This window comes from Schistocerca gregaria, chromosome 1, assembly GCF_023897955.1.
Source record: "Schistocerca gregaria isolate iqSchGreg1 chromosome 1, iqSchGreg1.2, whole genome shotgun sequence".
In the NCBI taxonomy this organism is placed as follows: domain Eukaryota; kingdom Metazoa; phylum Arthropoda; class Insecta; order Orthoptera; family Acrididae; genus Schistocerca; species Schistocerca gregaria.
In genome coordinates this window covers 1,105,328,630-1,105,352,648 of record NC_064920.1, presented here as the reverse complement: position 1 = coordinate 1,105,352,648, position 24,019 = coordinate 1,105,328,630, and the positions used below count along the sequence as shown (strand labels likewise).

The 24,019-nt window shown below is 42.2% G+C and overlaps 1 protein-coding gene across 1 annotated transcript in view; it reads left to right on the top strand.

Annotated features, from left to right (window-relative positions):
- Positions 1-488: 488 nt before the first annotated feature.
- Positions 489-24,019, top strand: part of LOC126282842 (mite allergen Der f 3-like) — a 40,406-nt gene continuing 16,875 nt past the window's right edge. Inside the window, exons 1-4 of the mRNA XM_049982225.1 lie at positions 489-546; positions 10,515-10,600; positions 13,035-13,123; positions 18,149-18,284. Of these exons, the coding sequence (XP_049838182.1) occupies positions 489-546; positions 10,515-10,600; positions 13,035-13,123; positions 18,149-18,284 (369 nt within the window). The remainder of the gene's footprint in view (positions 547-10,514; positions 10,601-13,034; positions 13,124-18,148; positions 18,285-24,019) is intronic.

Below are 24,019 nucleotides of genomic sequence, written 5' to 3'. Positions count from 1 at the left end.
AAACTAAATCACTCAGCATCATGTCCTTCAATCCGACCACATCCCATTACCCTACTTTTGCTTTTGTTGACGTTCATCTTACATCCTCCTTTCGAAAGGCTATCGTCTGCTCCTACGAGTTCTTTGCTGCCGCGGACAGAATAACAGAATGATGGGTAAATCTCAAAGTTTCTCTTCTCCCTGAGCATTAATTCCTAATCCAAATTTTTCTTTGATTTCCTTTACTCAGTGCTCACATTGAGTAACATTCTCAACCACTGCCTCGGCTCTTGTAGCTGTCTTCTAGTTTCAGTACAAGTTGTGAATGGCCTTTTAGAGGATATGATTAGATGTTAGCTTGGTCGACGGGGACATTGTCATACTCTTGTAACAAACACTTAACAGTGATAAGAGCCGTAATCGAGACATTATCGTCATTGGCTGATATCTAGCTGAGACGGTTGTCATATAGACGTTGTGTGCGTGTTTCTAGGCGCGTAAAGAACACCATGCCGCCGATTGCGTTGCTTCTGTTGCTCCTAGCACGGTCCGTGCAATGCGCTCCAGGTGAGAACTGCATCTGTTTACATGTGTGTCTACATGCTGTTTCACTCTTGATGTGAGAGGACATGAATCATTTCTTTATTATACCGTATATTACGGTTTCCTTAATTGGTGGTATGGTTAGAAGACTCAGGCGTTGATCCAAGAGGTGGAGTGTCACGGTGTCTTTCTTGATCCGTTTCGTTCTCCTACCCCGCCCCCCCCCCCCCTCTCCACCCAGAAAAAAGAAATTTTACTACAGGGATTTATGTTTCTACGCACGTTATCTGATCAAAAGCACCCAGAGCGCCGCATTTAATGCAAAATTGCCCAGTAGATCTCACGGGATGCGAACCCGCCACCATAACCAGCATTCCAAATCCGCAAGATGCTGTCGAAGCAGAGGCTGTTGCACACTCGGTTCAAAACAGAATTCACAAATGAAGACAAGCGAAGATTAGTAGAGATTAGCGCCTCTGCCAAATCTATGAGCGAAGCATACAAAAACTGTCGTTATACCTTAGGAAAGGATCTGGCAAATTACCGAAGAAAATTCTGGTCCTACGTAACATCGCTAAGCAGGTCTGAGGCTTCCATTCAGTCCCTTGTTGACCAGTCTAGTGTGACAGCTGGAAATTGCAAAACGAAAGCTGAAGTTTTAAATTCCACGGTAAAGAAATCGTTCACACAGGAGAATCGTGCAGACATACCGTTATTTGACCGTCGGACGGACTGCCGTATGGACGATATAGTAATAAGCATCTCTGGCGTAGAAAAAGAATTGAAACATTTGAAAGCAAATAATTCACTAGGTCCGGAGGGAATCCCAGTTCGGTTTTACAGAGCGTACTCTACGGCATTGGTCCCTTACCTAGACTGCGTTAATCGTGAATCTCTCAGCCAGCACAAAGACCCAACTGACTGGAAAAAAGCGCAGGTGACTCCAGTACATAAGAAGTGTAGAAGAAGGGAGCAAGACCCCGGACTTCGGTTTGCTGCAGAATACTTTAACGTATTCTTAGTTCGAATATATTAGACTTTCTTGAGACTGAGAATCTTATGTCATCTCATCAGCATGGCTATAGAAAGCATCGCTCATGTGAAACTCAGGCTGCCCTTCTTTCACATGATATACTGCGAACTATGAATGGAAATGGAAATGAGCGTTTGGCGTCATTGGCCGGGAGGCCACTTGCGGGGCAAGTCCGGCCGCCTTGGAGCAGGTCTTATTACATTCGGCGCCACTTTGGGCGACCTGCGCGCCGTATGCGGATGAAATGATGGTGAAGACAACACAACACCCAGTCCCTGAGCGGAGAAAATTCCCAACCCAGCCGGAGATCGAACCCGGCCCGTAGGATCCAATCCGTCACGCTGACCACTTGCGAAATATGAAAGAAGGACAATGGGCATATTCCATATTTCTACATTTCTACATTTCCTGGTGCCCTATTGGAGGGTGTTAACGAAGGTGCGAGCATATGGGATAAGTTCTTAGACATGAGAGTCGCTCGAAGAATTCTTAAGGTAATAAAACCCAGTATCTGGTCCTCGACGGCGACTGTTGATCAGGGGCAAAAGTATCGTCAGGAGTGTCCCAGGGAAGTGTGATAGGACCGCTGTTGTACTCTATTTACATAAATTATTTGGCAGACAGGCAGCAGTCTGGGGTTGTTTGCTGAGGATGCTGTACTGTACGGTTAGGTGTCGAAGTTGAGGCGGATACAAGACGACATAGGAAAAATTTCTAGTCGGTATGATGAATGGCAGCTAGCTCTAAATGTGGAAAAATGTTAGTTAATGCGGATGAGCAGGAAGAAGAATCCTGTAATGCTCGGATTTATTATTACTAGTGTCCTCATTGACACAGTCAAGTCTTCTAAATATCTGGCCCTAACGTTGGAAAGCGATATAAAATGTGGGAACTGTGTTAGGAAAGGGTGTTCCACCTGTAAAGGAGACCGCATATAGGACGCTGTTGCGAACTGTTCTTGAGTACTGCTGGAGTTCAAATGGTTCAAATGGCTCTGAGCACTATGGGACTCAACTGCTGTGGTCATTAGTCCCCTAGAACTTACAACTACTTAAACCTAACTAACCTAAAGACATCACACACATCCATGCCCCAGGCAGGATTCGAACCTGCGACCGTAGCAGTCGCACGGTTCCGGACTGCGCGCCTAGAACCGCGAGACCACCGCGGCCGGCTACTGCTCGAGTGTTTGTAAATAGTTGAAAGGTCGGGGAAGAAGGCCAGTGTTCACTCTGTCTGCTTGCCGGATGGTCTCATCCGAGATGTGGAGGAGGCCCTGCGGTGGCCATAGAGAGCACTGGGTGCACCCGACTGCAAATTGTTGCTCAGGTCGGCACCAATGACTCCTGCCGTCTGGGTTCAGAGGACATCCTCAATTCATACAGGCGGTTGGCGGAGTTGGTGAAGGCGGAAAGCCTCGCTCGTGGGGTGGAATCTGAGATAACTATTTGTAGTATCGTTCCCAGAACCGATCGCGATCCTCTGGTCTGGAGCCGAGTGGAAGGGTTACACCAGAGGCTCAGACGATTCTGCGGAGATCTGCGGTGCAAATTTCTCGACCTTCGCTATCGGTTGGAGAAATGTAGGGCCCCCTTAATGGGTCAGGCGTGCACTACACGCAGAAGTGACTTCAATGGTAGCGGAGTACGGGTGGAGTGCACATGTGGGTTTTTTAGGTTAGGGAATTCCCTCCCTAGGCCCGAAAAGACGCCCCCTGAGACGCGACAAAGTAGCAGTAGGCAAAACGCAACAAGGAATGACAATATTAATGTGGTAATAGTAAACTGCAGGAGCGTCTATAGAAAGACCCCAGAACTGCTCTCATTAATAAACGGTCACAATGCCCACATAGTACTAGCGAGGGGAAAGTTGGCTGAAATCAGATGTAAACAGTAATGAAATTCTAAACTCAGATTGGAATGTATACCGCAGAGACAGGCTGGACAGTGAAGGGGGAGGCGTGTTTATAGCGATAAAAAGTGCAATAGTATCGAAGGAAATTGACGGAGATCCGAAATGTGAAATAATTTGGGAGAAGGTCACGGTTAAAGCAGGATCAAACATGGTAATTGGATATCTCTATAGGCCCCCTGGCTCAGCAACTGTTGCGGCAGAGCATCTGAAGGAATATTTGGAAAATATTTCGAGTAGATTTCCCGACTATGTTATAGTTCTGGGTGGAGATTTTAATTTACCAGATATAGACTGGGAGACTCAAACGTTTATAACGTGTGGTAGGGACAAAGAATACAGTGAATTTTTTTAAGTGCATTATCTGAAAACTACCTTGAGCAGTTAAACAGAGAACCGACTGGTGGCGATAACATATTAGACCTTCTGATGACAAACAGACCCGAACTATTTGAATGAAACAGTTAACGCAGAACAGAGAATCAGCGATCATAAAGTAATTACTGCATCGATGATTTCAGCCGTAAATAGAAATATTAAAAAAGATAGGAAGATTTTCTGTTTAGCAGAAGTGACAAAAAGCAGATTTCAGAGTACTTGACAGCTCAACACAAAAGTTTTATCTCAAGTACAGATAGTATTGAGTTCAAAACCATCGTACAATATGCATTAGATGAGTATGTGTCAAGCACGATCGTAAGAGATGGAAAAGAGCCACCGTGGTACAACAACCGAGTTAGAAGACTGCTACGGAAGCAAAGGGAACTTCACAGGAAACATAAATATAGCCTAAGCCTTTCAGACAAACAAAAATTACACGAAGCGAAATGTAGTGTGAGGAGGTCTATGCGAGAGGCGTTCAATGTGTTCGAAAGTAATGTTCTAAGTACCGACTTCGCAGAAAATCCTAAGAAATTTTGGTCTTATGTCAAAGCGGTAGTTGGAGCGAAACAAAATGTCCAGACACTCTGTGACCAAATTGGTACTGAAACAGAGGATGACAGACTAAAGGCCGAAATACTAAATCTCTTTTCTGAAGCTGTTACTCAGAGAAAGACTGCACTGTACTTCCTTCTCTAGATTGTCGCACAGATGACAGAATGACAGATATCGAAATAGATGACAGAGTTACAGAAAAACATTAAAATCCCTCAAAAGAGGAAAGGACGCTGGACCTGAAGGGACACCAGTTCGATTTTACACGTAGTACGCGAAGGAACTTGCCCCCCTTCTTGCAGCGGTGTACCGTCTGAAGAGCGTAACGTTCCAAAGGACTGAGAAAGGGCACAGGTCATCCCCGTTTTCAAGAAGGACGTAGAACAGACGTGCAGAACTATAGACCTATATCTCTAACGTCGCTCAGTTGCAGAATTTTGGAACACGTATTATGTTCGAGCATAATGACTTTTCCGGAGAATAGAAATCTACTCTGTAGAGATCAGCATGGGTTTCGAAAAAGACGATCGTGTGAAACCCAGCTCGCGCTATTCGTACGAGACTCAAAGGGCCATGGACACAGATTCCCAGGTAGATGCCGTGTTTCTTGACTTCCGCAAGGCGTTCGATACAGTTCCCCCTAGTCGTTTCATCAACAAAGTAATAGCATATGGACTATCAGACCAATTGTGTGATTGGATTGAAGAGTTCCTAGATAACAGAACGCAGCATGTCATTCTCAATGGAGAGAAGTCTTCCGAAGTAAGAGTGATTTCAGGTGTGCCGCAGGGGAGTGTCGTAGGACCGTTTCTATTCACAATATACTGTATATAAATGACGTTACGGATAGCATCGGACGTTCACTGAGTCTTTTTGCGGATGATGCTGTAGTACATCGAGAGGTTGTTAACAATGGAAAATTGTACTGAAATGCAGGAGGATCTGCAACGAATTGATACATGGTGCAGGGAATGGCAATTGAAACCGCATATAGACAAGTGTAATGTGCTGCGAATACATAGAAAGAAAGATCTTTATCACTCAGCTACAATATAACAGGTCAGCAACTGAATGCAGTTTATTCCATAAATTATCTGGGAGTAGGCATTAGAAGTGATTTAAAATGGAATGACCATATAAAATTGATGGTCGGTAAAGCAGTTGCAGACTGAGATTCATTGCAAGAATCCTAAGGAAGTGCAATCCGAAAACAAAGGAAGTAGGTTACAGTACGCTTGTTCGCCCATTGCTTGAATACTGCTCACCAGTGTGGGATCCGTACCAGATAGGGTTGATAGAAGAGACAGAAAAGATCCAATGGAGAGCAGAGCGCTTCGTTACGGGACAATTTAGTAATCTCGAAAGCGTTACGGAGACGACAGATAAACTCCAGTGGAAGACTCTGCAAGAGAGACGCTCAGTAGCTCGGTACGGGCTTTTGGTGAAGTTTCGAGAACATACCTTCACCAAGGAGTCAAGCAGTAAATTGCTCCCTCCTACGTATATTTCGCGAAGAGACCATGAGGATAAAAGCAGAGAGATTAGAGCCCACACAAAGGCATACCGACAATCTTTCTTTCCACTAACGATACGAGACTAGAATAGAAGGGAGAACGGATAGAGGTACTCAAGGTACCCTCCGCCATACACCGTCAGGTGGCTTGCGGAGTTCCTCGTAAGCGACACATTTCTTTTGTCAACGTTAGGCGAGGCTTGAGGTGGCGTAAACAGCTACGCCACTATACTGTGAATGACAGGAAACAATTGATTTGAACTCATATATCAAATTACAAGCTGTGGTAATCCGATGGCAGTGTTTGCGTTTGGCGAATGCATGGAGAACTTTACCTGCTCCCCTGTGCAATGCCAACAGTGAAGCACGAAGGAAATTGCAGGCAGTGTTGCATCTTGGGGTGTTTTATTGTAAGTTTGTGGTCCCCTCACTGCGATTGAAATAAGAAAAATAAGCTAAATGCAGAACTGTATGAAGACATTTTACAGTGTTATGTACTGCGTACTGTAGAGGAACAGTCAAGACACGAAGATTGTGTTAGCATGTTAATGGCCTGAGCAGTGTGTTTATATTTCGCGGCGTGCTGTTGCAGGTGTAGCGGTTACGAAGCTAAACACTGTCAAAGTGGTTTGTGCACCGTATTCTAATATTAAATTTTGTAGTTTTCAATCGTTCATCCATATATTAGCGGTGTGTTTACATTTCGCGGCGTGCAGTTGCAGCTGCAGCGGTTATAAAGCTGTGTACTGTCAAAGTGTTTTGTGCACTGTTATACAATTATTAAATTTAGTAGTTTTCAACGGTGTCTAGTCCCGTTTGTAGCGAAATAACGGTTTAATAAACTTATGGAACCTTTCGTTCACTGTGTTTTCAGAGTTGTCTGGGAAGTCCTTCAGAGAATTTCGTGGAGTAGTTTTCAATTGCGTTTCTTAGTGTTTCTACTGAAGTATTTCAGTAAAATTTTCATTCACTGTCTTAATTTCTTTGAGTGTTCCAGTGGTCGCTTGAATTTTTGATTTAGCTAGGAAATTGTATGAAGTTTTGGTGGTATTTGTATTAGTTGTTGTTCAGTAATATTAATAAAAGTTGTTGCGTTCTTAATAGAGAGAGCGTTTCGCACCACTTGTTAGTTTTTTCAATAACTCTACTGTTGTAACTGAACTTAGGTAACGTACACGTTTAGTTTTTGCAGTAAATGTTAAAATTTTACCACGAGTGAGAAGTGGGGGCTTTGTCGTAGATTTTCGAATAGTGGGTTAAGGTGTGGGATCTGTTCAAAGTATTTTCTTTGGGGGCAATGCAGTGGGAAACTCAGTGGGCATTCTAGCGAGATCCTTTCCTGGTAATGCAGAATCTGTAGCAGGAATAAGTTGATAGACGAAGAGGGGTGTAAGATCTGTGCCCTTCAGGTGCAGTTGCAAGGCGCAAAGGAGGAACTAGATAGGTTGAGGAGGGTGAAGGGTGGTGGGGAATGGGAACTGGCAGTTCGAAAGAAGGCAACTAGGAGGAGAACATATGCTTTGCGGATATCCAACTGTCAGAGTTGAGTGGAGAGGAGCTTCTTGTAGCTGTAGGTGGATGTAACATGCAGCTGTCCTCAGCAGTTAGGAAGCCTAAGTCAGTTGCAAATTCTAACAGAAAGAAGGAGGTCCTGCTGCTAGGTAGTTCGCATGGTAGAGGTGGAGGCCAGCAGTTGCAGAAAGCGTTGGGGAGTGAGTACCAGGTCACCATCATTGTGAAGTCTACTGCAGGGTTGGCTCAGGTGACTGACAGCATAGGGGAGTTATGTAGGAATTTTACGAAGGAGGATAGGGACGGGGAATATGATGTAGGTGGTGATCTGGTAAAGATAGCTTCTCAAATTGGTGGCACTAATGTGCACTTCGTGCAACTGTATCAGTCTCATGATCGGCCTCATCTTGATGTTACTGTTAGGCGTGTTAACATGGGGCTGGAGAAGGAACTGATCGTGGAGGGCATGGGTCTCATTGCAGTTGTACCAGTGGAGGCCATCAGCAGATCGTGATTCACTAGGCATGGCCTGCACTTCAGTAGGTACGGGAAGGGGAGGCTGCTGAATCATACAGGTGACAGTGTAGTGGATGGCGGTGGTATCACCCAATGAAAAATTCCTGTAGTAGTCGGTGTTAGAGCTGCACCTTTTTTAGATTGAAGTCAACTGATAGCTATACCTGCTTAAAGAAAGTCCCTCCAGCAAAGGAATCACCTTCAGAGGAGGTCAGGTATCCAAGTAGAGAAGGAATTAGCATATTTCATCAAAATATAAGAGGTATTAAAGATAAAGTTAGTGAAATGTTGACTCTGACATTACTGGCATATCGGAGCATCACTATAATAAACTGACAATTCAGAGACTTCCAGTACCAGTATACAGATTATCTGGCTGTTTTTGAGAGAATTCTTTGCGGATTGGGGGAGTGGCAATGTACGTGAAAAAACAGTATTCCATTTGAATCCGTATACGTATCATGGTACTGCACTGAAAAGGTATTTGAATGTTGTGCAGGGGAAACTGAGTTTAGTTTTACTAAACTTCTAATTGATATTGTTGTTTGTCGGTCCCCTAGCTTTGACTTCAGAGAATTTCTGCTCAACCTACAGAGGGTTATTGATTCACTTTATAGGAAGTACCAAAAATTAGTTCTATATGGTGACTTCAATATTAATTTTGTATACGATTGTGCAAGAAAAAGGATGTTGGTAGATCTCCTAAAGTAATATGTTCTGACGCAGATTGTGTCTTTCCCAACCAGGGTGCAGGGGAATAGAAGCGCAGCCGTCGACAATGTGTTTAATCATTCTTCATTACTAGATGGGCATTCTATTAGTGAAAGGGTGAATGGCCTTTCAGATCATGCCGCACAAATTTTGACACCAAAAGGCTTTTTCACTCAAACAAATGTTACTTATAATTACAATCTATGTAGGAAAGCTAACCCAACGGCAATAGAGAGTCTCTTAAACCGCGTCAAAGAACAAGAGTGGCAGGATGTTTATTGTGCCGATAACTTTCATGACAAATATAATGCTTTTCTTAACACATTTCTCATGCTCTTTGAGAGTTTCTTTCCATTATAACATTCTAAACAGGGTACTTGTAGTAAAAGGCGGCGTGGGTGGCTTACTAGTAGGATAAGGACATCATGTAGAACAATGCGGGAATTATACCAAATTTGGAAGAAAGTCACAATCAAGCCACAGTAGCCCATTACGAACAGTATTTTAAGATGCTGAAAAATGTTATTAGGAAGGCAAAAAGTACATGCTACGCAAATAGAATAGCTAATTCACAGGATTAAATTAAAACCATATGATCCGCTGTGAAGGAAGCGTCTGGTCAGCAGAACAAGGTCGACGATATGAAGTCAGTTTGTAGCAAAAATATTTCTGTTACTGGGAAGTCAGATATATGTACATTATTTAACAATCATTTTCTGAGCATTGCTGGTGATTTAAATGCTAACTTTGTTTGGGGAATCTCTTGGAAAATGCCTTTCCGAGGTTGATGTCTAAAATATTCTTCTGTGATACTGAGGAGGGGGAGATCGAGTCAATAATTAAATAATTGAAGACTAAGGACTCTCACGGATATGATGAAGTGCCTAGCAGAATATTGTAGTGCCGTGCTGTATTTAGCCGTATGTGTAATTTTTCCTTTAAGAATAGTCAATTTTCTGAACGATTAAAGTACTCAGTTGTAAAGCCGCTCTATAAAAAGGGAGAAAGGGATAACGTAGACAATTTTAGAGCTATTTCTACGCCATCAGTGTTTGCTAAAGTTTTTGAAAGGGCTGTGTATGTATGGGTAATTGGTCATTTTATACCACATAATTTGCTATCAAATGTACAGTTCGGCTTTAGAAGTAGTTTAACACTTAAAACACTATAGTCTCTTTTCTCTGTGAGGTACTAACAAAATTAAACAAAAGGTTTCGAACACGAGGCACCTTTTCTGTTTTAACTAATGGGTATGATTGTGTTAATTACAAAACTGTAAAACGGGGATAAAGAACTAAACGCTGTACATAAGAAAAACCACACACTGTCATTATTAAAAGAAACACAAGGCAAATTATGGCCGGACCGTAAGAGCGACGGGCAGCGTAGCACATAACAATCATAAAAATAATCGATTGCTATACTGTTTATAAACCACTACAGTCAAAGGAATAAAATAAGAATAACATTATAATGTCATAAATAATAGCAAACGTTACCAGATACAGTAAAATACTAGTGTCATCGGGCTTATGAGAGACAGGCTCCAGTGATGCAGTTAAAGAATGAGTAAGCCTTGTATGTATCATTTATGCCAAAGACATTCAGACATTCCACTTTCGTGATTTGGAGGAGTACATGGTCGAAGTTGTACAGATATCTCATAGAGTGCAGCACTGACAAAAGTTTTTTCGGATAATATTTTTAAAAAGCAGTTTCACTAACTTGACATAATTAACAGGGTACAAATGGACATTCATGTAACACAGAGTAAATACACATTCTTGCCCCTGTTATTGTCAACAATGTCCGTACCTTTATTGCACGAAGAACACATGGCAAATGTATGTTCCGTTGCAGGTGGCTCAGTGCAGCGGAGGATGTCGGTACTACAAGGTCGCATAGTCAACGGCGTCGAAGCCGCACCTGGGGAGTTCCCTCATCAGGTGAGTACTGATACCAAAGAAGCTGGCCAAATGCCTGACTGTATAACTTACAAACGCTAAAAAGAGGAAATTCATATGGCGCAGACTGAGTTCCTTATTGCCGGCCGCGGTGGTCTCGCGGTTCTAGGCGCGCAGTCCGGAATCGTGCGGCTAGTCCCATAGTGCTCAGAGCCATTTGAACCATTTTTGAGTTCCCTATTGTTAATTAGTTTTCTGCAGTGCAACTTCCCAGTAACAATCTGATTTTGTCCATCATAAATTGTTTTTTTTCAAAGCCTGCGACTGTGAAAACACTGGGTTTGCGTATAAATAACTTTCCTGCTATCAAGAAAATCGTGACTGGTAGCAGAAAAGTTATTTATAAACATCCCCAGTAATACTCCCACCCATTGGTGAATCTCTCCGTTACTCAGAAAGGAGCAAGAAAATTTTTCAGTTGCTTGTAGGTATACATCCCGTACAGAAAAACTCTTTGGCACTTCATTATTGGTGGCAATGTTGGTACGCTCTGTAGATTGAAACCGAATGTTTTTAGGAAAATAACTAGAAACTATTGGTAAAGACTGATGTCCAAAACAGTAGAACGCTGGTGAGCGAGAATTCAAGTGAGCAGATATTTTCCCTGCTTATAGCGGTTCCTCCCATATAGCAATTTAGAGAGAGCTTCTGTTATTTTCAGAAGTTTTTTCTTAATGTAGGTGTAGTAGCTGTGTCAAATGATGCACTCTTACGCTGTCCAGCGTGTGTCAGAATCTGATGGAGTTAGGACATGTGGAAGTTCTGACGACGATCCGTCCATCGGATGGAGATGTTAAGCACAGCAACGCTGTTAGTATTATTCGAGAGGCGTAGGCTATGAAGCAGCACCGAATTTAAGCCTCCCCCTTCTTTGCTTTCCATTTTTAGCACACATTTAAGCAACACGTAGCAGGGGCGCACCACAGCCATGCAAACCGCACAGAAGCACGCCTTACGCTTCGTAACAGGTCGTGGAATACCTACCTCAGGAGTTACAGTGGCAGAGCGCTTGGGAGAAAATTTTCCAGCTGTAGAATGGGAGTGTTATACTATTATATATTATACCAGAGACAGGGATTTTTGTGAGAGCGTTCTGAGTACTTCTTCGATAATTGCTTCGAGCACATAGAGAACTAGTTCGCGCACGCAAGTTTTCGAATCGGTTAGCGTGGGGGAGGACGTTAGAGATTCCAAGGCAGTGATTGTATCAATGACTACACGTGTTATAAATAAAGTTAAGGAAGTTCGAAAAACGTAACTTAGCAAGAGCAATAATTGCACACTATTTGTGTTTCTGACATGAGAAATTCAGCTGTGAGAACGGTGATGTGGAGCAAAACTATATTAAATTCGACAGAATTGTACAATGCACCTTCGCCAAGTATGTGCTGAGCAAGCGTGTGATGGATAGGAAAGGCCCGCGGAGGCTCATTTTTCATAGTTTTATCACAGATAGAAGCGAAAATACCAGTTGACAAACATGTGAGCACAAGGAGGGCAACGCAAGAAGCATTTAATGAAATACAATACAAAATTTTGCTAACAGATCTGCAGAATCTACCTGGCAGATTAAAAACTGTGTGCCGGACCGAGACTCGAACTAGGGACCTTTGCCTCAGACGGTAGTGCACTTACCCGCAAAAGGCAAAGGTCCCGAGTTCGAATCTCGGTCCGGCACACAGTTTTAATCTCCCAAGAAGTTTCATATCAGCCCACACTCCATTGCAGAGTGAAAATCTCATTCTATATCTGCAAAAATCGTTCCCACTTTCGAGAAGCGTTGTCAGGCAGATGTACATAATTATAGATCTAAATCGCTGATGCCACTTTGTAGCAGTATTATGGAACATGTGCTATATTTACGTATTACGACAGTCTTGGAGAATAAAAATCTCCTGTATAATCAACACGTGTTCCATTGGTAGAGATGTTGCGAAACACGCCGTTGTTCGTCGTTGAAATCAATGGTACAATAGTCACATGCGCCCAAGTTGACGCCTTGTTTGTTTACTTCCGGAAAGCATTTTCTGCAGTTCAGCGCTGTTATATAGTGAACAAAATACGAGCTTGCCGAGTATCGCATAATATTGTGATTCAATTCAGAATTTCCTGTCACCTATAACCCAACACATTGTTGTTAACGAGACGAAATAGACGGTCGCATTGGTAGAGTCGGGTGTAGGTCCTCACGCGGCATTCGCGAGTGGAACAGGGAAGGGCGAAAGTGGTGGTTACACAGGAATTTCCCTCCGCCACATGCCGTAACGTGTAGATGTTGAGCCTTCAAAACTGTCTGCACATGAAACCTGCTCAGGGCGAGAAAGAAGTGAACATTTGGATTATGGGACTTTCTTATTTGTTCTATGACATTTTGCTGTTTGTAGCAGCTGGGACGCTGTAATACTTTGTGTTTCAGGTGACGCTGCGGGCCAATGGATATCACCAGTGTGGTGCCTCCATCCTGAACGAGAACTGGGTGCTCACCGCAGCCCACTGCGTCGAAGTGTGAGTAGCTACTCAAGTACGTAAAACATACGGATTAGGGCCATATTTCCAGAAAGTATCGCCCACTAGACGCAGTACGTTATTGGCACCATGCTCAATCAGACCATTGTGACTACCTACATAATTTAGAAATCCTCCACCTACTGCCGATGACACTGCCGCTACATCAGAGTTGCTAAACTTAGCGTCCGAAATTCCTTCACCAAAGAAGACGAAGTAAATATTTCAGAATTCGAATCGAAAACAGCTGCCAACATGAAGTAGATATCCTCGAAGGAGTGAATCGACTTAAATCACTTAATAAAAGCAAGTCTTCCGGGCCAGATTGTACGCCAGTTAGACGCCTTTCACAGTATGCTGATGCAATAAATCCGTGCATAGTAATCATATACAGACAACTATCTCTCTACTCACTCGAAATATTGAGTGATATCGATAAAGGTTTTCAAATTGATTCCGTTTTTTTTTTTTTTTTTAGATTTCCTTAAGACAGCGTACCTCATAAGAGGCCTCTAATCATATTGTGTGCTTACCGAATATCTACTCAGATACGTTGCTAGACTCGTGATTTCCTGTCAGGGAAAAAATAGTTCAAATGGCTCTGAGCACTATGGGACTTAACATCTATGGTCATCAGTCCCCTAGAACTTAGAACTACTTAAACCTAACTAACCTAAGGACATCACACAACACACAGTCATCACGAGGAAGAGAAAATCTCTGACCCTGCCGGGAATCGAACCCGGGAACCCGGGCGTGGGAAGCGAGAACGCTACCGCACGACCACGAGCTGCGGACCCTGTTAGGGAAATCATAGTTCGTAGTAATTAACGGAAAGGCATCGAAGAAAAGAGAAGTGATTTCTGCCGTTCCCCAGTGCAGCGTTATAGACAACCTTTATCTGTATAAATGATTTAGGAGACGATATGGGTAGCCATCTTAAGCTGTTACGTGTTACCTATATGGGTGCTAATTATGGAAAGCAAAGAAGGGGGAGGCTAAAACTCGATGCTGCTTCATAGCCTACAACTCCCGAATAATTCTAACAGCGTTACAGTGCTTATCGTCTTATCTTCTAGTAAAGTCATCAGAAGATCAAAACCAATTGCAAAACGATTTAGAAACGATATCCATACGGTGCGAAATTTGGCAATTGACCCTAAATAATGAAAAGTGTAAGGTCATCTACATGAGTGCTAAAAGGAATAAGTTAAACTTAGGTTACACGATAAACCAATCTAATGTAAAAGCTCCAAGTTCAACTAAATACCTAGGAATTAAAATTACGAACAAATTAAATTGGGAAGAAGACATAGAAAATGTTATGGGGGACGGCGAACCAAACACCGTGCTTTATTGCCAGAATGGTTAGAAGATGTTACAGATCTACTAAAGAGACGGCCAACACTATGCTTGTCCATTCTCATTTGGAGTCTGCCATACTTACCAGATAGGATTAACGGAGTATGTCGAAGAAGAGCAGCGCGTTTTGTATTCTCGAGAAACAGGCGCCTTTCGTTGCGACGGGATCTTCTCTGAAATTTCAGCCACCAGATTTCTCCTCCGAATACGAAAGTATTATGTTGACGCCGACCTACATAGCGAGAAACGACCTTCATAATAAAATAAAGGCAATAAGAGCTCGCATGGGAGGTTTAAGTGTTCGTTTTTTTCCGAGCGCTGTTGGAAACAACAAAAAATTATTGCGAAGGTGGTTCGATGAACCCTCTGCCAGGCACTTTAGTGTGTTTTTCTGAGTATCCAAGTAGATGTAGGAGTACGTCTTGTAGTATCACCTATTTATCACTGAGTACATTCTGCAAAGGTGTTTAATTTAGCAGAGGTAATGATCTACATACACATAACTACTCTGCAATTCAGAGCTAACGCAGTTATTTTACGCGCGTCCTTTTCGTAAGTAAACTGTGTATCATGCGAGTCAAATAAAGCCGACAATGGTCGCTGGAAAGCGCAAATCACGTTGAACAGCTCGTCCCGTGTGCCCATGGCGCTCTCTCTCGTGTGGTCTGACGTCCCGTCCGCGTCCACGTCAACGTTCGATGCCTCGTCCGCTGAGAGGACCGTGCTGTCGAACGTTAACGTTGAGCGTGCCAAGGTCAACGTGCTTCTGAACGCTCAGGAACGATGCGACTTGTGCATACGGTACGTGGGCCCCCAACGTGGTATACGCGATCGCAACGCACTCCAGCGGCAGTTTGAGGGATGTTTCTAGTTCGTAAATTACACTGTTTACCCAACGGGCGCGGGTAAAATTCCCACGTTAGCTCTATTAAAACGCACATTTCCTCCATCGTCCACGAAAAGGAAAGTACCATGTCCAGTCAATAACGACACAGGCTTATAAAAGTACGATTACAAACAGTGCGGTACAAATTTGGAATACGTCTGCGCATGAGATAAACATTATTTCATCATTCCCACATTATAGTAAACCCCAAGGTCGGTCTTACTTGATCACTGTTCCTACCCAGTAGCAGAATCTTTGCAAATTGTGAATTACGAAGCGCAAAAGAAAAAGGAGCAAAATATCGTTATACAAGTAGCGCAAGCTGTCCTGTAATTAAACCAATCGAACAAGGTCATCCCCCCAGAAAAGCATATACTTATATTATACTAATAATAAAGTATCAGAACTAAATAAAAACGCGAATGTTAGGAAAGAAAAAGCCGGCTGGGATGGGCGAGCGGTTCCAGGCGCTACAGTCCGGAAAAGCGCGACCGCTACGGTAGCAGGTTCGAATCCTGTCTCGGGCGTGGATGTGTGTGATGTCCTTAGGTTAGTTAGGTTTAAGTAGTTCTAAGTTGTCCCGTAGTGCGCAGAGCCATTTGAACCTTTTATAAGGAAAAAAAAATTGGAGTGTCAAGACGCAAACCACTCATTACTGACAGAGAAGCTACTCAAAAAAAAAAAAAAAAACTCATTTTGTTCGTTGCATCTGCTCGGGGCGGACGTCGAAAGACATCCGTTTTACTCCGTTGTTTTTTTTAATCTCATTTTGTTCGTTTTCTTTCGTTGTATCTGCTCGGGGCGGACGTCGCAAGACACCTGTTTCAGTTCGTTATTGATCCATTAACTCACTTTTTTCTTATTACAGAGGGCAGCTAACCCTCTGACCGAACACGCTGAGATACCGTGCCGGTTACTCATTACACTTAATCAAACAGCAGGCTACTACTTGAAGATATTGTGTTACCCCTTGCTAAGAACGTTAATTTTAGATCATTATGTTATTAATTGAAATTTAATTACAACAAATTGTACGCAGAACAATGCGTTTTGGGTGGAACTACAGTGTGTCGCTGCTTTCAAATAGCCTACTCTCATATTATGCTCGTTACAATAATTCTTTTGCCATGGATATGATGTTTCTCATTATTTTATTGGAACGAATCACACAACTAACAACGGGTTTTCCAGTGATTCTCAATTTGCTGGTGCTCAGAAATGGCATATATACATATAGGCTTGAAATGAATGCCAATATGGCTCCTCACAACTCTGTACTGAAGGGAGACGGCGTCCGTTTAACGTAGGTGGCTTTGTGCCATCTCATTGGTCAACGCTCAGACGCACGCTCAGAATATCTGATATGCCAGATATTGCTCTGCCCGTTCGGAAAGACTCTCGAACGTGTTATTCCACACTGTGACGTCAGAAACTGGGCACGCTCAACGCTCAACGTTCGGATGCCCGATCCGTGTGCGGACGGCTTTAAGCCGAGCTTTCGAACGTTGAGCGTTGAGCGTGGCAAATTTCTGTCGTCAAAACGTGGAATTGCACGCTGGACAGTGTGCCTAAACGTGCAGAGCAGTATGTAGCATGTCAGGTGTCAGGTAGTATGAAAGTGGTTTTCGACGTTGACCAATTAGAAGGCAGAGCGCCATCTACGTCACAAGCACGCCCTCTCCCTTCAGTACAGATTCGTGAGACGCCATCGTAGCTTCCAGTTGAAGCCCGAAAGTATGCAGGGTGAAGAAAATTGGCGCACTCGGACTTCGCAACGCTATTTCCCACATACTGACGATACAAAAATGTCGCTCACAAGGTTTCGTCCTTATTTCAGGCAGTAAATCAACGTTAAAGATCAGCAATCTGGCGACACTGTTATCACGTGTACGGTAAATAAATCTGCCAAGACACAGCACCAGTGCTATGCAGTGGGGGCGGTGGGTAGCGTTTTGGGTTAGCATGCAGGAGGCCCAGGGTTCGATTTTGGGTCGTGAGTTACTTGTTTTTACTTGCTGATAGCAGAAAAATGTTTCAAATGTCTCTAAGAACTATGGGACTTAACATCTAAGGTCATCAGTCCCCTACACTACTTAAACCTAACTAACCTAAGGACAGCACACACATACATGCCCGAGGCAGGATTCGAAGCTGAGAGCGTAGCAGCCACGTGGTTCCGGACTGAAGAGCCTAGAACCGCTCGGCCACAGCAACCGGCGCTGATAGTAGTTTGCGTGGTAAGTATAAAACATTTGCATGAAGTATTTCGCATTATTTAGGGTGAACAAAAAATGCACCGAAGGACTGTCAGAGATAATAGTACGGACCAAAATAAGAAAAAAGGTGCTGTAAACGTGGGCCCTAAATAGCATAACTTTACAACTATGAGCAACTGTTCGTCTTCACAATTATGAAACACATCTCTTCTACTGTACGAGCGCTCACAGCTCTTAAGGTATGTAGTTTAGAGCCCATGTTTACCGGATATTCTTTCTTGTTTCGACCCATACTACATGCCCCAAAACACCGCAAGCAAAGAGCATGCAGTGGAAGTGATGTCTTTCACCGTGTCGAAGTTAAACAAAAAAGTGAGCGTTTTATAGGCATTTTCTTTGTTTGGTCGGTACTATCACCTCTGGAAGCTCATCGGCGGAGTTCTGGTTCACCCGACAACACATCTCCCTTAGCGCTGTTCACCTGCAAACAGCTCCTTGTAAAATTACATATACTTCTCTTCTGCAAAGATGTGACGCACTCTTGCTTTTTTTCCGTTGTAGTCCCAACACATACGACGTGCTAGCTGGTACCAACATCGTGACCGAGGGGGGCACCAAACACAATGTGACAGACATCATTTCTCATCAGGATTACGACCCCAGTGATTCCTGGATCAACGACATCGCCCTGCTCAAGGTTAGTATTCCAACTATACTGAAATGTGGATTTATAATGGAAAGAACTCAATAATATTCGACAACATTTAAACTGTACAGCCTCAAAGACTCAGTACACAAATGAGATGGAGAAGAGTCGAGCCTAAGAAGGCGATTGCGGCCCTCCACTGGAGACAAACGACGAAAGAATAGTGACAGCGTTCCACAAGTCAGGAAAGGCGTAGAAGACTGTCACGAAAACCGCTGAAAGCGTACCAAAATATTGATGTTAATAGTGATAATATACCCATTACTATAATTTTCCTTCCAAAAATCTCAGTTCATGTGTTCAGAACTCGACATCGAAAAACTGTCCACAAAGTATGATCAATTCGAGAGACTCACGAATGTCAAGCACCTAGCCGAGATCCTTAAAGGGAGAAAATAACACACGTACAGAAACTCAAGAGGACCTACAGCCCGCTTCACACATTGACCAAGAATGTTGTTTATCCGTTCGTATGGTTTGCAAAGGATGATTCATCCAGTTAGGTTTTCTCCTTATTATTTTTATTTTTTAGTGCGGGACGTTAACCGAACACACCGCGGAGACTAAACTTGTGGATTTTCGCCAGTTTAATGTTAAAGAAAAGGTACACATTACTACCATTGTAAATATTGCTTTGATATGTTACAGAAACGAGTCAAGCGAGCTAAATTGAGGTTATTATTAAAGACTGCTGGCTAGTTTTCTCCTTGACCAGCGATGTAGATGCATCACGTAATTTTATTCCTATCACTGCGTCGAACGGCAACAATATTGCAACTGTCATTAAAATACCTCACCAACAACCGCTATTTTTCTTTACCTCTCTGCAGGAGCAGATTTTTTTTTTCCTCACTCTGCCTGGCAAAGCACATATAACGAATTTTCTGTAGAGGTTGATATTGATGTTTCAATAAAAATGATTTTGCTACTAGAACTGTAAATTACGTTGGAAGATTCTTTAGAATCATCGAATACATTGGGAGATTCCTTACCAGCTATTAATTTTTTTATCAATCGTCATCGTGCATTTCATTAATAAACATTTCGTAAGTATGAAGTCACGTTCTTGGATATCAACCTTTTATTTTTAAGGCTTTTGTTTTCTTTTAAATTAAACCACTTTACAATGCGCAAATTTAATTTAGCTCTTTAATATTTAATCCTTCATAGGCCGGCAATGAAAATTCTTTTTGTTTAATATTGAAATGACCAGAAGGATAACTACTGACTCACGTTGCTAAGGAATTCAGCGATAAAAATGTTCATTGTTGCTAGCTACTTATTATAAATTCAACTTCGCTATTTTGAATAAAAAATACATTTATTACTTGTTTCATTTACATTCATGATATAGCTCACTGATGGATAAAATACTTCTGTTTCCACTTCTACCTACTAACGTTACTATGTAGGTGTCCTACAGAATAATATAACAAAAATTACCTCTAATGGAAGGCCTAACATTTCCCCTACCAAAAAAAAAAAATACTATCCCGGTTCAGGCAAGACCTTCTGCTGAAATCTCACGCTAAAAATACACTACATGAGTTGATCAGCTCAGATGATACCCATCAAAGTTGGTACCGATGAAGCGTTTTAGTTTGCCATACGATGTCGTAAAATGCTTCGCATGTGAGACTATTCACTGAAAATACATTTTCTCTAGATTTTAGTCAATAGGTAACTCTCTGAACTTTAAAGGTTTACTATGTCAAGTGTTGAAAATCTGGTTGTCAGTGAGTTCATATGTGTTCTTAATGGAGAATTTGTTTTCAAACGTATAGCAGGCATTAAGCAGAGCAATCAGTTTGTTATTTAAATTATATGGAGAGATGTTCCTAGAGTTCACAATTTCCCTGATGAGGCAGTTTTCCTTATGAGTCTTAGGCTGTGACCGGAGCCGAGGTGCAGTGGGGTTCATGGAAATGCAGTCACGTACTTCCCAATTAGTTACGAGGAAGTTACAATTCTTAAGTGTTTTCTTAATTTTTGCTTGTAATTTAGAGGTAGGATCAAAATCTAAAGTTGGTTGGTTAGTTTGTGGGGGTTGAAGTGACCAGACTACAAAGGCAATCGGCCTCTCAGTTATGTTGTTACTATTGAATAATTGTTTTGTCAAAATAGTATTTTTCGTGCATTCTAACATTATCGCTGCACAATTAGTATTATCAGCTTTGACTATTAAAGCTTTATTCTTAGAAAGTTCGGAACTGATACAATTTAGAACATTCAGGTCACTGTTTCTGTGTGAACTGTTGTTTTTGAGGTGTCTTGGCTTTAAAGGCTTAGGAATTGGTTTCCCTGGAACTTCATTAAGCAGCATCACAAGCAAGTTTAGTAGATGCAATAAGGCTTTTCAAGTTACTGGCCTTAAGTCTGGGCTTTAGATCTTTGTTTATGAGAGCAAGTCCATTATTTGTAAAACTGATATTAGTTGCGTTAATACTTCTTTCATAAAACTGATTTTGGCATTATTGGATTTTTGGAGAGGTTACCTTTCTTCATTGTCAAAGTATCTCCTTTTTTCTTATGCCTATACAATATTTTCTGATGTTCTTTTGCAGTGATGTTCTCTATGTATTGTAAGATGTACGATAACTGAAATCTGGAGAGGCAATTTCCAAGTTGCAAGTGCAGACTATACAGCTGCTTGTTGAGAAGTTCTTTCTTTTTATACAGCATTGTGATCTCTGTCTTGAGCCACATGATTTTTTATTTTGCTTTAGCTGTTTTGGCGGTACTGGTTTTAAATTAATCTTCACTTTTATGTAGTTTGGTGTTATCTGTATTTTATTTGCCATCTCCTTTGAGTTCGTATCGGACTAGGTCCTCATACCGTTAATTTGTCAAGGAATTGGCATTGACCAAAATTATTAATGGGGCTGTGACTCAAGTAGTTTTTGGCGTATAGAAACATTCTAAGGGTTGATGGACTCGTTTCAGCTCTGTTAGCTGGGTTTGGTATCAGTGTAGCCTTACTGGATCGTGTAGTGCTAAATATTACAGATTTTTACGTAGAGTTTTTACTCCAGTGAGTACTCTCGTCATTGTCCGCCTCCGTAGCTGTGTTGTCGGTGCGATTACCAGCCATGCAGTGCAGCCGGCTTCGACTGCCGGTAGGGATTTTTTCTTGGTGGTAGTACGAGTTATACTCAGTTTGGTGAGCCTAATAGAGGAGGTACTCCACCACATAGTAACGCATCCAAAGCCAAGAAAATCGACAACGACCGGGGGAGCTGTGTACTGACCAAATGCCCCTTCTTACCGCATTCGATGAAGCCATTGGCAGAGGATGACACGGCGGTCGGTCGTGCTCGATCGGGCTCGATTGGAGACTGTTTCAAGGCATTAGCGTAATGCCCCTTATGGTGAGTAATATGGGCGATGAGCTTATTTTTGCCGAATTGGAAAAGGAATTCCGCTACTCAAACGCCTCTCGCTGATATGTTAATGATTCAGAGTTTTTATTTATCGAGGATTTCTGTAGCCTCTGTCCGTATGAGGCGTCTGACAGTAATCTACCATAAGCTGCCTGCCGCGCTGCCCCGGGCATGGGTGTGTGTGTTGTCCAAAGCGTAAGTTAGTTTGTTGTTGTTGTTGTCTTCAGTCCTGAGACTGGTTTGATGCAGCTCTCCATGCTACTCTATCCTGTGCAAGCTGCTTCATCGTCCATGTTTCACTTCCATACATGGCTACACTCCAAACAAATACTTTCAGAAACGACTTCCTGATACATAAATCTGTATTCGATGTTAACAAATTTCTCTTCTTCAGAAACGCTTTCCTTGCCATTGCCAGTCTACATTTTATATCCTCTCTACTTCGACCATCATCAGTTATTTTACTTCCTAAATAGCAAAACTCCTTTACTACTTTAAGTGTCTCATTTCCTAATCTAATTCCCTCAGCATCACCCGATTTAATTTGACTACATTCCATTATCCTCGTTTTGCTTTTGTTAATGTTCATCTTATATCCTCCTTTCGAGACACTGTCCATTCCGTTCAACTGCTCTTCCAAGTCCTTTGTCGTCTCTGACAGAATTACAATGTCATCGGCGAACCTCAAAGTTTTTACTTCGTCTCCATGAATTTTAATACCTACTCCAAATTTTTCTTTTGTTTCCTTTACTGCTTGCTCAATATACAGATTGAATAACATCGGGGAGAGGCTACAACCCTGTCTCACTCCTTTCCCAACCACTGCTTCCCTTTCATGCCCCTCGACTCTTATTACTGCCATCTGGTTTCTGTACAAATTATAAATAGCCTTTCGCTCCCTGTATTTTACCCCTGCCACCTTTAGAATTTGAAAAAGAGTATTCCAGTCAACATTGTCAAAAGCTTTCTCTAAGTCTACAAATGCTAGAAACGTAGGTTTGCCTTTTCTTAATCTTTCTTCTAAGATAAGTCGTAAGGTCAGTATTGCCTCACGTGTTCCAACATTTCTACGGAATCCAAACTGATCCTCCCCGAGGTCTGCATCTACCAGTTTTTCCATTCGTCTGTAAAGAATTCGCGTTAGTATTTTGCAGCCGTGGCTTATTAAACTGATAGTTCGGTAATTTTCACATCTGTCAGCACCTGCTTTCTTTGGGATTGGAATTATTATATTCTTCTTGAAGTCTGAGGGTATTTCGCCTGTCTCATACATCTTGCTCACCAGCTGGTAGAGTTTTGTCATGATTGGCTCTCCCAAGGCCGTCAGTAGTTCTAATGGAATGTTGTCTACTCCGGGGGCCTTGTTTCGACTCAGGTCTTTCAGTGCTCTGTCAAACTCTTCACGCAGTATCATATCTCCCATTTCGTCTTCATCTACATCCTCTTCTATTTGCATAATATTGTCCTCAAGTACATCGCCCTCGTATAAACCTTCTATATACTCCTTCCACCTTTCTGTCTTCCTTTCTTTGCTTAGAACTGGGCTGCCATCTGAGCTCTTGATATTCATACACGTGGTTCTCTTCTCTCCAAAGGTCTCTTTAATTTTCCTGTAGGCAGTATCTATCTTACCCCTAGTGAGATAAGCTTCTACATCCTTACATTTGTCCTCTAGCCATCCCTGTTTAGCCATTTTGCACTTCCTGTCGATCTCATTTTTGAGACGTTTGTATTCCTTTTTGCCTGCTTCATTTACTGCATTTTTGTATTTTCTCCTTTCATCAATTAAATTCAATATTTCTTCTGTTACCCAAGGATTTCTAGCAGCCCTCGTCTTTGTACCTACTTTATCCTCTGCTGCCTTCACTACTACATCCCTCAGAGCTACCCATTCTTCTTCTACTGTATTTCTTTCCCCTATTCCTGTCAATTGTTCCCTTATGCTCTCTCTGAAACTCTGTACAACCTCTGGTTCTTTCAGTTTATCCAGGTCCCATCTCCTTAATTTCCCACATTTTTGCAGTTTCTTCAGTTTTAATCTACAGGTCATAACCAATAGATTGTGGTCAGAGTCCACATCTGCCCCTGGAAATGTCTTACAACTTAAAACCTGGTTCCTAAATCTCTGTTTTACCATTATATAATCTATCTGATACCTTTTAGTATCTCCAGGGTTCTTCCACGTATACAACCTTCTTTCATGATTCTTAAACCAAGTGTTAGCTATGATTAAGTTGTGCTCTGTGCAAAATTCTACTAGGCGGCTTCCTCTTTCATTTCTTAGCCCCAATCCATATTCACCTACTATGTTTCCTTCTCTCCCTTTTCCTACACTCGAATTCCAGT